The sequence below is a fragment of the Pelophylax lessonae genome (assembly GCF_965119305.1).
Source record: "Pelophylax lessonae genome assembly, chromosome: 5".
NCBI lineage: Eukaryota > Metazoa > Chordata > Amphibia > Anura > Ranidae > Pelophylax > Pelophylax lessonae.
This window is the reverse complement of record NC_138772.1, coordinates 98,639,867-98,658,254: the sequence shown is the minus strand read 5'-3', so window position 1 is coordinate 98,658,254 and position 18,388 is coordinate 98,639,867. Positions and strand designations below refer to the sequence as shown.

Here is an 18,388-nt window from a genome sequence, read left to right as displayed (position 1 = left end):
AATCAGTTTGTCCACCAGTGCCTTTTCATACACGGTTGCAGAAGTGGAGGAATCCTCCTTATCTGAGGATTAGGAGGGCGTGGTCACAGATCCAGTAGCGTGACTCATGTCTGCGGTGGCCAAATCAGATTCAGGATCTGATGAGACAGATGAGGTAGAGGAAGGCAGGGGGCGCTTTTTGCCAGCCCGTCGCCCAAAAGCCACCTCCACCCGGGACACCAAGGACTCCAGGACCGCCATCAGTGCATCGATGGATGGATGGGACCCGGAGGACTCTGCAGCCTAAGAGAGGGGATCAGGTGTGGAGATGTGCTCCAAAGGCTCCATAAATCACCAGGGGACCCCACAAAAAAGTGTAAAACACTGCTAAGGGACAACCCCCACCGCTCTGGCAGCCCATCCAGTTGCCAGACACAGAGCACCAATCGATCATCAGTAGAGAGGGAGAGGACCCCACCAGACTCACCACCCGGCAGAAACAAGGCATCGCAGCTACCAGGAGAATCTGCACTGCACGAACGACGATCAGGAAATGAAAAGATCCAGAAGTCAGCACCAGGGGATGAGGAGGGGCTCCTAGTGCCAAAATCGCCACCCAGAGGGCTCCACTGTCATGGCTGTCACCATTTTCAATGGCAATTCACCAAAAAATGGCCGCCAGACTACACAAACATGGCTGCCGTGCATTAAGCACACAGGCAACAAGAAAATGGCAGGTCCACGCAGCACCACGAGGCTTCCAGGGACCCAGGAGGGATCCGTAGGCCTCAGAAAAATGGGACAGGCAGGAAAGGGGGCCCCTGGAAGGAGCCCCCACCAGGTACAGCCACCTCCCCCTCACAGACGATCGCCTGGTCACCAGCAGCGCACCCCCCTACCCCTACCCTAGGCAGTGGACCAGGCACCCCACAGCCCCAGTATTAGTGAAGGAGGGGGGACCACCAGATCGATGAGGGGGGTGCCTAACCAGGGGTCCAACCATCCCATGGAGGGGCCCATGTCCACCCCAAAACCCTCCTGGGGGAGAGGGGGAACAGTTTTTTTACCATGCCAGGAACCACCTCTCCAGACAGAACCTCCTCTCCATTGAAATGGGGGGCTGTCAGCCAAGAAGAACGCTGTTACTCGGGCCGAGACCCGGTTGTATGCGACCTCGCAAGGTGCTTAACTTGCAGCCCAGGCCCCATCCAGTGGGGCTATGTCGCGGCCAACCTAGCATGGAGCTGAGGTCTGTGCACACTCGCTGGCAAGACTGGGGTGACCAGATCTAGATTATCCAGCCCGTCACCCAGTCCGGCAGTTGATTGTAGATCTCACAGGAAAAAATCCAGAAGAAAAAAAATTCTAAAAGAAAAAGTTCTAAATCTAAAAAGAAAAAATTGCCAGGACCAGAGATCCCAGCAAGGAACTAGGTCTTTACTCCTGACTAGGCAGAAAAAAAATACCTATAGCAGAGAGAGGGAGTACACCCCCTGGGAATGCCCATAGGTGTAGCAGGATTTTTTCTGCCTAGTGTCCTCCTCCTGTGGGGGGGGGGGCAGTATAACCCAATGGTTAAGAAGATCAGGAACTGTGTCCGCTATGAATGAAAGAGAAATTGTAATGATTAAGTCAGTAAAGTTAAAGAAAGACCATCAGGTTCAACATTTAATTACTTATGATAAAGGAAAAAGCAAAACAAAACCTAATGTTAAAAAATCTTTCTGCAATAGAAAGTCAATTATTCTCTCCGGTTCTATGTGCTACACTGTACTATTCTGTAGGTCAGTAAAGACTATTGTGGTTCCTGGTGATGTGTGGTGCTTCAAGGTACAATGGAGACAACTATTAACACCTATACATTTTGGTAAAAAAAAAAAAAAAGGATTATGCTTCTATATAGTCATCTTAAATGGACATTTCCTTTTGCTTACAGAGTCCTAAGGCTAAAAAACATATTACACTATATCAAAATTGACCTATAAATTACCTACACCTAATGATTACATCTTCTCCGAATTGCCTATTGTTCTAGAGTAAGCAAACCCAACCATGAAATCTTCCTGTATAGCAGGAACTTCATACTTCTATCTAAAAAGGGTCTACTTCTGAACCCGGTCACAACACTTTTATTGACAGTCCTTTTTAGGAGAGCTTCATAGTAAAATAAGGTTCTGAGATTTATGACAATAAGCAGCTTATTTAATCTGAAGGATTTTGCTCATGAGTGACATGAAGAGTACCCACCTATGTGTGTTTGGGCCATAACATCTGCTAATCTGTGTGCAGCACTGCTGCCCCCGCTCTGTGTGGAGGAGGAAGAAGTGGTTGATGTGGTTGATCCATGGATTGCTTGGCTGATCCAGTGCTCCATATTTATACTCCCTTGGCTTGAGGTGGGAGTTCCCTGGGAATCCCCTTGTACTGAGCCTTCATCCTCTGACCCTGAAGAGGTATCTATCCAAGACACAGTTAACGTTAATACGCATTGGTCTAATAATCTCAATACAGGGAACAAGAGATTAAAAAAAAAAGACCACAGTGATGTAACCTGCTACTGACCTGGAGGTGTGTACGCATCCATAGAGGTTTGTACAACCAATGAGCGTCGTTTTGATGGCATTGGTACAGCCATTTTCCTTTCTTTATGTTTAGCAAGGGCTGCCTGGACTGCTTCTGTGTGAACATCTGCAACCGTAGAATCATTATTACGTTAAAGCTTTGACATTATTACAGTTAAAACTATTTAAGGCTTAAAACTGTATGGCGTATTAAAATCAAGATGGGATTTCCTATTTTTGGTGAACATACAGTGGGTACGGAAAGTATTCAGACCCCCTTAAATTTTTCACTCTTTGTTATATTGCAGCCATTTGCTAAAATCATTTAAGTTCATTCTTCTTCCTCATGAATGTACACACAGCTCCCCATATTGACGGAAAAACACAGAATTGTTGACATTGTTGCAAATTTATTAAAAAAGAAAAACTGAAATATCACATGGTCCTAAGTATTCAGACCCTTTGCTGTGACACTCATATATTTAACTCAGGTGCTTTCCATTTCTTCTGATCATCCTTGAGATGGTTCTACACCTTCATTTGAGTCCAGCTGTGTTTGATTATACTGATTGGACTTGATTAGGAAAGCCACACACCTGTCTATATAAGACCCTCCAGATCACAATGCATGTCAGAGCAAATGAGAATCATGAGGTCAAAGGAACTGCCTGAAGAGCTCAGAGACAGAATTGTGGCAAGGCACAGATCTGGCCAAGGTTACAAAAAGATTTCTGCTGCACTTAAGGTTCCTAAGAGCACAGTGGTCTCCATAATCCTCAAATGGAAGACGTTTGGGACGACCAGAACCCTTCCTAGAGCTGGCCGTCTGGCCAAACTGAGCTATCGGGGGAGAAGAGCCTTGGTGAGAGAGGTAAAGAAGAACCCAAAGATCACTGTGACTGAGCTCCAGAGATGCAGTCAGGAGATGGGAGAAAGTTGTAGAAAGTCAACCATCACTGCAGCCCTCCACCAGTCGGGGCTTTATGGCAGAGTGGCCCGACGGAAGCCTCTCCTCAGTGTAAGACACATGAAAGCCCGCATGGAGTTTGCTAAAAAACACCTGAAGGACTCCAAGATGGTGAGAAATAAGATTCTCTGGTCTGATGAGACCAAAATAGAACTTTTTGGCCCTAATTCTAAGCGGTATGTGTGGAGAAAACCAGGCACTGCTCATCACCTGTCCAATACAGTCCCAACAGTGAAGCATGGTGGTGGCAGCATCATGCTGTGGGGGTGTTTTTCAGCTGCAGGGACAGGACGACTGGTTGCAATCGAGGGAAAGATGAATGCGGCCAAGTACAGGGATATCCTGGACAAAAACCTTCTCCAGAGTGCTCTGGACCTCAGACTGGGCCGAAGGTTTACCTTCCAACAAAACAAGCACACAGCTAAAATAACGAAGGAGTGGCTTCACAACAACTCCGTGACTGTTCTTGAATGGCCCAGCCAGAGCCCTGACTTAAACCCAATTGAGCATCTCTGGAGAGACCTAAAAATGGCTGTCCACCAACGTTTACCATCCAACCTGACAGAACTGGAGAGGATCTGCAAGGAGGAATGGCAGAGGATCCCCAAATCCAGGTGTGAAAGACTTGTTGCATCTTTCCCAAAAAGACTCCTGGCTGTATTAGATCAAAAGGGGGCTTCTACTAAATACTGAGCAAAGGGTCTGAATACTTAGGACCATGTGATATTTCAGTTTTTCTTTTTTAATAAATCTGCAACAATGTCAACAATTCTGTGTTTTTCTGTCAGTATGGGGTGCTATGTGTACATTCATGAGGAAGAAGAATGAACCTAAATGATTTTAGCAAATGGCTGCAATATAACAAAGAGTGAAAAATTTAAGGGGGTCTGAATACTTTCCGTACCCACTGTATATTAGAACCTCTGTCAGGTTGTTATTTCCGCATAACCTGATCGATCAGGATGTAAAAAAAAAAAAAATCTACAAACTGGGACATAGACAATAATGAAATTTGACAGAAGCTCCAACCCAAATTGCAATAAAACCATAAAAAAGTCTAATCTCTTAAGAAAAAATAAAAACAATAATAGTAATAAAATAGTTTTCTGGAGTTGTACTTTATCATATTCCACTTTTTTCACACACAATCATTGTATTTAAAAGCAAACCCTAGGCAAGAAAATGTTCATTTAAATATATTCTTTATAAGCCACTATTGTTTTGTAAATAGCCTGTGCAGAGGTCAGAAGAACAGAGCTGTGGGAGGGACCCAGCAGGTCCACCCACTACAGGCTGTATGCAGAAAACTAAAGGAGGGGGCAGATACAAGACCGGTCACCCCGCACAAGGAGAGAGAACAGCAGTGATTGGTCTTTGTTACAAGAAGCTCCTGCACAAAGGAAATGTTTCACACTGGATTACAATCTGGATCTAGAAAAAAAAATACATAAGGCTTGCCAAGATTCAAGTAAGAATACAATTGACTCTTGTACTCACTAAGTACCATCTGTAAATAGAAAGCACATCACCCAATTAAAATACTGGAAAACCTACAACTTTTCAAATAACTTACCTTGCTGGCCTTGACTCATGTATGCTGTTGCGCCAAAGCCTGACAGAGATATTAAAGTGTACACTATACTACTAAAGTATTGGGACACCTGCCTTTGCACACATCTCAACTTTAATGGCATCCCAGTCTTACTTCGCAGGGTTCAATATTGAGTTCCCCCACCCTGTGCAGCTTAAACAGTCTCCACTCGAATTCATCCCAAAGGTGCTCTATTGGGTTGAGGTCAGGACTCTGTACAGGCCAGTCAAGTTCCTCCACCCCAAACTCGCTCATCCATGTCTTTATGGACCTTGCTTTGTGCACTGGTCCAAATCATTTTGTGGAAGGTGGATTATGGTATGGGGTTGTTTTTTTAAAGGTTGGGCTTGACCACTCAGTTCCAGTGAAGAGAACTCTTAAGGCATCTGCATACCAAGACATTTTGGATAATTTTATGCTCCCAACTTTGTGGGAACAGTTTTGGGATGGCCACTTCCTGTTCCAACATGGCTGCGCACCAGTGCACAATCAAGGTCCATAAAGACATGGATGAGCATGATTGGGGTGGAGGAATTCGACTGGCCTGCACAGAGTCCTGACCTCAACCCAACAGAACACCTTTGGGATGAATTAGAGTGGAGACTGAGAGCCAGGCCATCATCAGTGCATGACCTCACAAATGCGCTTCTGGAAGAATGGTCAAACATTCCCATAGAAACACTCCTAAACCTTGTGGACAGCCTTCCCAGAAGAGCTGAAGCTGTTATAGCTGCAAAGAGTGTGCCAAATCAATAATGAACCCTACGGACTAAGACTGGGATGCCATTAAAGTTCATGTGCGTGTAAAGGCAGGCATCCCAATAATTTTGGTAATATAGTGTATGTTCACCAAAATGTTCTTTTTCCGTTTTGGGTAGATTGGGGTAGGATTAGAACCACTGTCAAGTTTTTACTAGACATGTACAGTTTGTGTCATTCGAAATCAAAATTCGGACAAATTTTTCCAATTTCAGAAATTCAGATGTATCAGAATTATTGAATAATAGGAAAGAATTTAAACAAATCTGAAATAAATTAAAATTAAATTTTGTTCAAATTCGAATCGAATTAGAAAACAAATCTGAATTTGAAAATTAATTTGAAATGTAAACATATTGCTGACTTCAAAAACTGTGTGCAAGTGTACCTAAAAACTGATGTGTTTTTTAAACCAAAGGGTATTCAAATAATTATTTAATTAAATTTTTTAATTTTTCATATTTCTTCTGTTCGCTCACTCTGCATTTTATAAATTGATTAAAATAAACAAGTAAAATATATATTTTTAAAAGCATTCTTAAACTGGCCAAAGACAAGTGGAAAACTGAACAAAACTTCATGGTCTTTCTTTTGCTTCATTATTAGTATGATGATCTAACATGCTGGATTTTGTTTCGAAAAACAAAACAAATGATGGCACAATCGTATGCGCCATTTTCGTTTTTTAATCAATAGAACGTTTGGTTTTTGACTCATATGTTAGTGCTTACTTTACATGATTTCTTCACACAGTACTGTACACAGAAACAGCAAAATGTTGAAGTCAGATTATTCTTTTATAACTTAGGACACTTAACATATTCTGAATGAACAATATTATAAAAACAAAATCGAATGGTCGACATTTCTGTTAAATAAATAATTTTAGCATCATTTGGGTCTCGATCAACACATATGCCTTTTATACCCTAGCAACCTTCAGATTTTTTTCTTTTTCAATGTTTTTATTAAAGGTTTAAGCCTGCCATAGATGGTGCGATTTTCTCTTTTACAACCATGGGTTGATGAAGGAATTCCTCCCGCCAAGCTTTTGTGTTCTTCTGGTGGGGGGGGCATGGCGAGTCATCTCTCCTGGGATACCTAAACAGTGATTACTGCGAGTGGGTATAGCCACTGGCAATTGCATGATTAATCTGACATGCTGGTTGTACCCAAGTTGATCGATGCATTGACTTGTATACAATCATCTAGTTCATAGATGGTTCAAATCTCAGCAAGTCCCTGCTGAACTGGCCATGATTCAAACCAGAATAGTACACCCATAGAACTTTTATGGCAAATGTAGGTAGAACTTGCAAGCAACGCAGGTGAGACACAGTTTGAGAACAACAACAACAGTGGTGTACATACATAGTAGGTACAGCATACTCTTAGGCTCCGTTCATATCTATGCATCCCGGATTGCGGGCAGAAATGCTGCAATTCTGCCCACGATCGCGAATCACGGCAAATTGCAATACCCTGTGCGATCTCCGTCAGATTGTCGCCTGAGGAATCATGGTAAAATATTGCAAATAGAATCATGGGACGCCTGTCACCCAAAAGAAGTACAAGCATCCCGTGATTCTGTTTGCCCAACTTTACAGCGATTCGTCATACAATCGTGGCAAAATCGCACCACGATCAGGATGCCATTGGAAGGGACGGGATCATGCGGACGTCCTGCGATTTACCAATTTGGGATCGCGGGCAGAATCTGGGATGCCAAGATGTGAACGGAGCCTTAGACCATCAAAACCAACCAAGGAGGGTAAAATATATATATATATATATATATATATATATATATATATATATATATTGGGTGGCTAATTCCAAGAACCTATTTTCTGCTCCATAGGATAACAGAAACAAGAAGACTAACATGTTGCTGTATGACTCTCATCACAATTTATAAAAGGACATTGTATCATACATATTGTCTTATACATATTTTTGTACCTTACTATTATAATGTCTATAAAAATTTTACTTAGTGGTTACAAATGGCTGCATGTTCTTCCGAGTTGTAATTTTGTTTCCAACCATGTGCAATATTTCTCATGTGATGTTTTATTGTACGAAACCAGTACACATTACACAAAAATCGTAAGAGAAAAATTGTGATGTTTTCTTCTTCAGTCATTTTCTTTTGGAAGGTCTGAATTGTCTCTCGAAATTAGTGTACACACTATATGAAAATCTTATGATCAATCTGAATACAAAATTTTCCCCTTGTATATCATATAATGTGTAGGCCCTGTAGTGATGGCCAAACCTGTTACAGGATAGACTTACCAAACCATAGATTTAGACATATACAGGAGCAAATTTTGCAAATGTGGGCCAAATGTGACATTTACAACTCCATCAAAAAATGTTTCCCCCTTTTGGCCACAGGGGAGGGGGACAAAGTTAATTCACAGGGCTTCCTCAGCTTTTATGTAATCATCAAAAAACATTCTGTTTTTGGGAACATATCTGCATATGGCAAGAACCAATCAAGATATACAAATTAACGGTACAGTAAAACCTTGGATTGCGAGCATAATTCGTTCCGGAAGCATGCTTGTAATCCAAAGCACTCTTATATCAAAGCAAATTTCCACATAAGAAACAATGGAAACTCAGATGATTCGTTCCACAACCATTTATTCATAAATACTTCAATTTATAGTCCATATAAAAAGATTATAGCAATGTTATAGGTCGTGTAACCATAAAATGTCCATCCACAAATAGCCGCTTCCACAAGGGAATTGGAAGCAAAATCCAGCAGGAGCTACAGGGTATCAAAGAGAAGAGAGGCGCCTCTAAGTGTAGCAATATGGTTCCATTTAATGAAGGTACAACATTTAGCAACTCACATGGTTGATGAATAAAACAGGCACATCTAAGTCTGAAAGCGAGGGGCAGCATGGAATGGATGACGTAGATGGTGGTGCGGAGGATGGTGCTATGTGGACAGCTTTACCCCTGATGCCTGCATCCTTAGATGTGCCTGTTCTAATCATCAACCATGTGAGTTGCTAAATGTTGAACCTTCATTAAATGTAACCATATTGCTACACTTAGAGGCGCCTCTCTTCTCTTTTATACTCAGCTGTGACTTGAGGCTACTTGTATATCAAGACATCGCTTGTATATCAAGTCAAAATTTATGTGGAAATTTTGCTTGTCTTGCAAAGCGCTCTTAAACCAAGTTACTCTCAAACCAAGGTTTTACTGTATTCTTTTTCATATTAATCAACTTGAAATAACCTTCCACTAATCTATCTCTACTGAAAAATGAATTTAATGATTTGCCATGGGTTAGGGTTGCTATTACTGCACTTTGTATGCTCATCTTAGCCTTTGCACTAACTTACCTAATAAAACTGCCACCTTTATTTTCATAGATTACATGACTTAATGACGGGAAGGTGAGCTGCTTTTAAATGCAGTGGAACAGATCTACTGTACACAAATTGTACCAAATATAAAATAGGAATCTACATATCCAATCCATTACCATCACCAGTATTTAACTCATATCTTCTTAAATGGCATTGTATATGTATAGTATATGCTCCTGGTTTCCCCCAAATATATTCTGGCAGCCGTGGATTCTGTGCACAAGTGAAGGCATAACATGCTTGTAATGACTATATATATATATATATATATATATATATATATATATATATATACACAGTGGGTACGTAAAGTATTCAGACCCCCTTAAATTTTTCACTCTTTGTTATATTGCAGCCATTTGCTAAAATCATTTAAGTTCATTCTTCTTCCTCATGAATGTACACATAGCACCCCATACTGACAGAAAAACACAGAATTGTTGACATTGTTGCAGATTTATTAAAAAAGAAAAACTGAAATATCACATGGTCCTAAGTATTCAGACCCTTTGCTGTGACACTCATATATTTAACTCAGGTGCTTTCCATTTCTTCTGATCATCCTTGAGATGGTTCTACACCTTCATTTGAGTCCAGCTGTGTTTGATTATACTGATTGGACTTGATTAGGAAAGCCACACACCTGTCTATATAAGACCTTCCAGATCAAAATGCATGTCAGAGCAAATGAGAATCATGAGGTCAAAGGAACTGCCTGAAGAGCTCAGAGACAGAATTGTGGCAAGGCACAGATCTGGCCAAGGTTACAAAAAGATTTCTGCTGCACTTAAGGTTCCTAAGAGCACAGTGGCCTCCATAATCCTTAAATGGAAGATGTTTGGGACGACCAGAACCCTTCCTAGAGCTGGCCGTCCGGCCAAACTGAGCTATCGGGGGAGAAGAGCCTTGGTGAGAGAGGTAAAGAAGAACCCAAAGATCACTGTGGCTGAGCTCCAGAGATGCAGTCAGGAGATGGGAGAAAGTTGTAGAAAGTCAACCATCACTGCAGCCCTCCACCAGTCGGGGCTTTATGGCAGAGTGGCCCGACGGAAGCCTCTCCTCAGTGTAAGACACATGAAAGCCCGCATGGAGTTTGCTAAAAAAACACCTGAAGGACTCCAAGATGGTGAGAAATAAGATTCTCTGGTCTGATGAGACCAAAATAGAACTTTTTGGCCTTAATTCTATGTGTGGAGAAAACCAGGCACTGCTCATCACCTGTCCAATACAGTCCCAACAGTGAAGCATGGTGGTGGCAGCATCATGCTGTGGGGGTGTTTTTCAGCTGCAGGGACAGGACGACTGGTTGCAATCGAGGGAAAGATGAATGCGGCCAAGTACAGGGATATCCTGGACAAAAACCTTCTCCAGAGTGCTCTGGACCTCAGACTGGGCCGAAGGTTTACCTTCCAACAAGACAATGACCCTAAGCACACAGCTAAAATAACGAAGGAGTGGCTTCACAACAACTCCGTGACTGTTCTTGAATGGCCCAGCCAGAGCCCTGACTTAAACCCAATTGAGCATCTCTGGAGAGACCTAAAAATGGCTGTCCACCAACGTTTACCATCCAACCTGACAGAACTGGAGAGGATCTGCAAGGAGGAATGGCAGAGGATCCCCAAATCCAGGTGTGAAAGACTTGTTGCATCTTTCCCAAAAAGACTCCTGGCTGTATTAGATCAAAAGGGGGCTTCTACTAAATACTGAGCAAAGGGTCTGAATACTTAGGACCATGTGATATTTCAGTTTTTCTTTTTTAATAAATCTGCAACAATGTCAACAATTCTGTGTTTTTCTGTCAGTATGGGGTGCTATGTGTACATTCATGAGGAAGAAGAATGAACTTAAATGATTTTAGCAAATGGCTGCAATATAACAAAGAGTGAAAAATTTAAGGGGGGTCTGAATACTTTTCGTACCCACTGTGTGTATGTATATATATATATATATATATATATATATATATATACACACATATACATACACACACACATGTGCGTCTTAAGGTATACAAAAATATAGTGAGTTGCATGTTAACAGTAGTAATGAATTGTTTAAACAATGCATAAAGTTGCTGCTATAATTTCCAATAGAAGACTTTAGTGGTATTTCATGAACATCAAGGTGTTTGGGGTCCAGCACATGTTAATACTATTGTAGTTCAATGTTTGTTATAAATTATAATAATGATAACTTACCTATAATTTCATGTTACATATTCTGTTGGGCCCATAATGGAGGCTTATATGTTGTGAAAAAGTATTTTTATCTGGTAAAATTACAAATATTTAACAGTCTTTGAACAAGTAGTACCTAACTAATTTTCAAATATTCGATTTGAATTAAATTTTAATAAGGACAAAAAATTTAATTCAAATCTACAAATGGAAAACTAAAGGAATTACAAAAACTAATCATTCTAACATAATGAATGTAACTAAATGAAATTTTTAAATTAACAAATTCATCCAAAACAAAACTAAACCATTTTTTTTCATTCTAAACATACCTGGTTTTTACCACTATCCAGAGGTCTGTCCATAAGATTTCTCCCTCACCTACTGCTCTAGTGACATTGTTTTATTTCACAGGAAATGGGGGCAAATCTGCAAGAGGGGCCAAGACAGAAATAAAAAGCTCCTACGCTAATGAAAGAAGCATTTTTATTTCTGTCTGTATTGCAATTGCAGATTTTACTTTCACTTCTTGTCTGGTGAATTTACTGGAACACTTAGTGCAAACCTCCTTGACCGAGTCCCTAAATAGCTGTAAAAGCAGGACTAGGGTTCTAAACCTTTCCCACTCTATCCAAAAAGTAGAGCAACATTTCTGGTGAGTAAAGTGTTGACCAAATCCTCCTACGCATTTGTGTGGCACAGATGTATTTCATAGATACATAGTTAGGCTGAATTAGGACACCAGTTCATCCAATTCATCCTGTGTGGGTGGGTCAAGTAGCAAAGATCTAGATGGCTGCACACCCGACTGAAGATTCCAAAAATTGCCTTTATTGTAATACCACATATAAAAGCAACACAGATGTACAGACATGGGAGGGGAGAGGTTAACACGTTTCACACTATAACAGTGCTTTCTAAGTGCTTTGAGAAAGCACTGTTATAGTGTGAAACGGGTTAACCTCTCCCCTCCCATGTCTGTACATCGGTGTTGCTTTTATATGCGGTATTGCAAAAAAAGACAATTTTTGGATCTTTAGTTGGCTGTGCAGCCATCCAGATCTGTGTTACTTGAATTATTACAGTTGTGACTGGGCTTACACCCCAGACTATACAGACTATTGGAGGAAAACAAAAAGCGCCATCTGAGTGCAGCATAAAGTGTTCATTATGGCAGAAGAAACATAGTTACTGCAGTCGAGTGCCGACTCATCTTGGAGCAGTGGGAGCATGTGTCTGTGCGGGACTTATGTATAATTATGCCTTTACCATTTCCCATATCCCTGTTTATTGTGCTTCATAAGATGCCCATCCAATAGTTTTTGGAAACTTATGCATACTTTCTGCTCCCACCATCGATTGTGGAAGAGTGTTTCACATTCTAACCGTAAAAAACAATCCCTGCGCAGTTTAAGATAAAAACAATTCTCCTCCAAATTCACTAAATGGCCTTGTTTCTTCTTAAACGACCTGATATTGAATCGTTTTTTTCCCTATGCGAGTGTCACCATTAAGATATTTGTGTTTTGCGATCATGTCACCTCTTAAGCATCTCTTCCCCATTGAAAATAAGTTTAATGAATGCAGATGTTCCTCATAACTGAGATCCTCCGGGCCCCTCTGTTTCCCTCCTCTGCACTCTCTCCAGTTCCAGCACATCCTTCCTCTACAAAAGAGTTTTGTAGAGAGGTAGAATTAAAGTTTTATCTCTGGGGTAAATACCCCTTGCAACTTTGCAAATAAAGAACATGCGATCATCATGACACACTATCAGTTATCAAATGACCACTTACCAGACCATCACACAGAGTAATGATGTACATCATCGTTGTCTGTAATATGCTTTGCAGCCCAACCAAATAAAGCAAACTATCCAAAGACCAAAAATTGACCAAACATCTTACCTGATCGATAGCGTTCATCTCGTGAACCTGAGGATCGCCTGCGATGATACCTAGAGGAAGAGGAGGGGGTGACGGGCGTTCTACGTTCCGGTGGCAATGCTTGATCCACCCCTAGAGGAATAAAAACAATTATTACTTTAGTGTGCATGTCACTGGGGAAGACCTACACCAGACCTCATCCTCTCAAAGACTTTGCTTAGCAGGGAATAGCTTTTATTTAGTCCAGTTAAATCTGACATTTTCGTTTTGGTAAAATGCCGGTAAATATTATCTTTTTGGGGTAAAATTAGTTGGCCCTCGCTGCCTAACACCTAAAAGAGTAGTATGTTTTTTTTTGTTTTTTTTTTATAAATCATACTTACCAAGGTGGATGCAGTATTGATCTGTCCACCGCCATCTCCAAGGGTGAGAACTGAGCGTACAAACACTGCTGATAGCTCAGTTCTCTTTTTGCCACTCTCAGCAGAGAGATTTGTAACTGTCAGTCACTGCTGTCTGCTGTGCCCCCAGACCCCCACCCCCATGCTGGGCTAAGGAGGGGCGGGAGTGGCTGGCTTGGTCTCTCAGTGGCTCGCTGAGAGGCTGAGCCAGGTGCCAGTCAAGGCTCCTATGTGGATCCCGACCATATGGTCATGATCTTTCCCCAGCCAGTACCGGCTCTGTGACGTAAGCCGACAGCAGGCTTCAGCTCGCTGTCAGATGAAAAACGGGTCACAAGAGTACAGTCTGTTCTGCTTTGGCTGTAGTTCTTTACATATTAAACAAAATTTGCAGTCACTGACCAAGATAGATTTTTTTTATGTATTCCTGTGAAAAGCCCACATCATCATCGTCATCTTCCTGATGGATTTACCAAACCATACATACAGTGGATATAAAAAATCTACACACCCCCGTTAAAATGTCATGTTTCTGTGATGTAAAAAAAAAATGAGAAAAAGATTAATTATTTCAGAACATTTTCCACCTTTAATTGTACCTATAAACTGTACAACTCAGTTGAATAACAAATTGAAATCTTTTAGGTGGCGAAAGTAAACCTAAAAACATAAAATAATATGGTTGCATAAGTGTGCAATAATTTAAACGAATAAAGTCTATCAGCATGGCACATCTTGACTTGGCAATATTTGTCACTCTTCTTTGCAAAAACACTCCAAATCTGTCAGATTGCAAGGGCATCTCCTGTGCACAGCCCTCTTCAGAGCATCCCACAGATTTTCAATCAGATTCAGGTTTGGGCTCTGGCTGGGCCATTCCAAAAACGTTAATCTTTTTCTGGTGAAGCCATTCCTTTGTTGATTTGGATGTATGATTTGGGTCGTTTTCTTGCTAAAAGATGAAGTTCCACTTCATGTTCAGCTTTCTAGCAGAAGCCTGAAGGTTTTGTGCCAATATTGACTGGTATTTAGAACTGTTCATAATTCCCTCTACTTTGACTAAGGCCCCTGTTTCAGCTGAAGAAAAACAGCCCCATAGCATGATGCTGCCCACCACCATGCTTCACAGAGAGTATGGTGTTCTTTTGGTGATGTACCATGTTGTTTTTGTGCCAAACATATATTTTGGAAATTACGGTCAAAAAGTTTAACCTTGGTTTCATCAGATCAGAATGCATTTTCCCACATGCTTTTGGGAGACTTCAGTGTTTTTGCAAAATTTAGCCAGCTTAGATGTTTTTCTTCATAAGAAAAGGCTTCAGGCCTTGCCACTCTACCCCATAGCCCAGACATATGAAGAATACAGGGGATTTTTGTCACGTGTACCTCGCTCTGCTCTGTATCCCTAGCTAAGAGAGCCAAGTGGGAGGAGCCGAGATTCCCCTCGGTCAGTGAATGATGGCTGTAGGAGAGGGGAGGGGCTGTAAGGAGAGGATAGGATAGGGGAGGGGCTGTGAGATCATGTTCTCACTGAACACTATGGAGTGGACAGGGAGAGGAGGGGGAGGAGGGGGGAGCTGCAGAGACACAGGTCAGAAGCTGTGTGACGGAGGCACGTATCCTGACCATGATGTCATGTCTCAGCAGCCATGATAAACGTGGTCTGCTCACGGGGGGGGGGGGGGTAGGTTGGAGCAGTCAGGAACCAGGCGCTGTAGGAGATACAAAGGGGCAATTAAGTAGGCAAAGGCACTATGCTATAACTTATGCCTTAAAGGAGCATGATTTTTTGTTTTTTTGTGGGGGGGGGGGGGGGTAACAATCACTTTAATGTTGCTGTAAGCCTCTTGGCAGCCTCCCTGACCAGTTTTCTTCTTGTTTTTATCAATATTGGAGGGACGACCAGTTCTTGGTAATATCACGGATGTGCCATATTTTCTCCACTTGATGATGACTGTCTTCACTGTGTTCCATGGTATATCTAATGCCTTGGAAATTCTTTTGTATCCTTCTCCAGACTGATACCTTTTACCAATGGGATCCCTCTGATGCTTTGGAAGCTCTCTGCTGACCATGGCTCTTGTAGGATGCAACTAAGAAAGTTTCAGGAAAGACCTACTAGAACAGCGGAACTTTATTTGGGGTTAATCAGAGGCACTTTATATTATGGTGTGTGCAGACTCCTATTTAACATGAGTTTGAATGTGATTGCTTAATTCTAAACAAAGCCACATCCCCAGTTATAAGAGGGGGAGCACACTTATGCAACCACATTATTTTAGATTTATATTTTTACTCCCCCCCCCCCCCCCAAAAAAGATTTGTTTTCTTTTCAATTGAATTGTACAGTTTTATATGCCACATTAAAAGGTGGAAAAAGTTCTGAAATTATTTATCTTTTTCTCATTTTTTTACATCACAGAAACTTGACATTTTAACAGGGGTGTGTAGACTTTTTAGATCCACTATAAACAGTACAGTATAGAGAACACCAAATTAGTGAGGCCATAGTTTTTAAAGGATATTGTTTAGTGGATTTTCAAGTTTGTTTTATTGTAGAGCAAGTTTAATATGACTTTCACATTTTCTCTTGCTTTTCAACAAATTTGATAGTCATTCTGTAAACAACGGTTTTTCTCCGTCTAGTAGCAATCTGTATATCAGTGCAATCAGAATCCTTGATGAATGACACAAAAAAACGAAAAATACAAAAATTACAAGCAATCTAAAGTTTTGTATCGTAGTCAATACAAGAGTATGAATGGATTATAATTAGTGTGATAAGCTTAAGGTTTTGTGAATTTGAATATCATAATAGAATATAAGTTCTTATACTAAAATGATACTATGTTTTTCAAATTTACAAATCTTTAACCTTATCAATCTAAATAATCATGATTCTTCATGCTTTACAAAGTCTATTATATCTACAATGATACAGAACTCTAAATTGCTTGTCCTTTGGCAAACGCCTAAATGCACAGGTAAACATAATACACTATATTGTCAAAAGAATTAGAACACCTGCCTTTACACTCACATATGGATATACACGTATAGATTTTAGGACGAGAATTTTCGTAGAACATTTGTACGAACATTCTTTAAACATTTGACGAATTGACAAATGTAATTTGAAAATTTTTTTTTGCTTTTAAGTTTCAATTTTAAAAAATGTCATTTTTGAGCGATAACCACATCCACTGCCCAAAAATCCACTGATTGAGAAAAATTGGATTTTTGACTTACCGTAAAATCCTTTTCTCTTAAGCTCATTGACAGACGCAGACTTCTTGATTAATATCAGTAGGGATATACTGCCCCCTACAGGAGTAGGACACTAGGCAGGAAAAAAGTTCTGGCCACACCTTATGGGCAGTCCCAGGGGGTATATCCTCTCTCTCCCTGCTACAGGATGTCAGTTATGTAACAAAGCAGTGTCAGAGAATTCAACCCAAACCAACTCAAAAATAGAGGGGCGGGTCCTGCGTCTGTCAATGAGCTTAAGAGAAAAGGATTTTACGGTAAGTCAAAAATCCAATTTTCTCTGTCGCTCATTGACAGACGCAGACTTCTTGATTAATATCAGTAGGGACGTCCCAAAGCAGTGCCACAAATGAGGGGTGGGATAACAGAAATAAAAATCCAATCCAGAAGGCCCAACCGGAGCCAACCAGAAGCATCAAGGACTCATCGAACAAAAGGATGAGACCCAACTGAAAAAAACAAAAAACCCCCGAGGTAGACCAACGGTCCCCTCAAACAGCGGCCTGCAGAACCTTGCGCCAAAAGAGGCATCCGCTGATGCCAGCACATCAACTTTATAAAATTTTGTAAAGGTATGAACCGACGACCAGGTAGCCGCCTTGCAAACCTGAAGCACCGACGCCTGATGGCGGAAGGCCCAGGAAGCACTAAGAGCCCGAGTGGAGTGCGCCTTAACAGGGAACGGAGGAACCTGACCCTTAATAGAATAAGCCTGCACCACCGTCTGTCTGATCCATCTGGAGATAGTCGCGGCAGACGCAGGCAACCCCTTTCTAGGGCCATCCGTGATCACAAAAAGTGAATCAGCCTTACGAAGAGAGTCAGTAGTAGCCAAGTACACCCTGATCGCCCGAACCACATCCAAGGAGTGTAACGCAAACTCCCGAGGATGACTGGGCTTAGGACACAGGGAAGGCAATACAATATCTTCATTCAAATGAAACTCTGAAACCACCTTAGGAAGGAAGGATGGATTCGGACGAAGAACCACCTTATCCCTATGAACCACCAGATATGGGGAACAACAGGACAATGCGGCCAGTTCCGACACCCTGCGTGCAGAAGTGATAGCCACCCAAAAAAGCCACCTTCTGGGATAAGGTAAGCAAGGGAATCTCCCTAATATTTTCAAAGGGAGGTTTCTGGAGAACCGACAACACCAAATTAACTACTTGCCTTCTGTGCACTTAAACACCCTTCCCATCCAGACCAATTTTTAGCTTTCAGTGCTCGCACGCTTTGAATGACAATTGCGCGGTCATGCTACACTGTACCCATATAAAATTTTTATCATTTTTTTCACACAAATAGAGCTTTCTTTTGGTGGCATTTAATCATCTCTGGGTTTTTTATTTTTTATAAAAAAAAAAGAAAAAAGACAGAAAATTTTGAAAAAAAAAAAGTT

At 41.2% G+C, this 18,388-nt stretch overlaps 1 protein-coding gene across 5 annotated transcripts in view; it reads right to left on the bottom strand.

Annotated features, from left to right (window-relative positions):
• DIP2C (disco interacting protein 2 homolog C) overlaps positions 1-18,388 on the bottom strand; it is a 762,684-nt gene that overhangs the window by 355,407 nt on the left and 388,889 nt on the right. For all 5 annotated transcript variants that reach the window (XM_082258569.1, XM_082258570.1, XM_082258572.1 and 2 more), the window contains 3 exons: positions 13,337-13,447; positions 2,542-2,667; positions 2,227-2,436 (listed from right to left, as the gene is read on the bottom strand). In XM_082258569.1, coding sequence (XP_082114695.1) covers positions 2,227-2,436; positions 2,542-2,667; positions 13,337-13,447 — 447 coding nt within the window. The remainder of the gene's footprint in view (positions 1-2,226; positions 2,437-2,541; positions 2,668-13,336; positions 13,448-18,388) is intronic.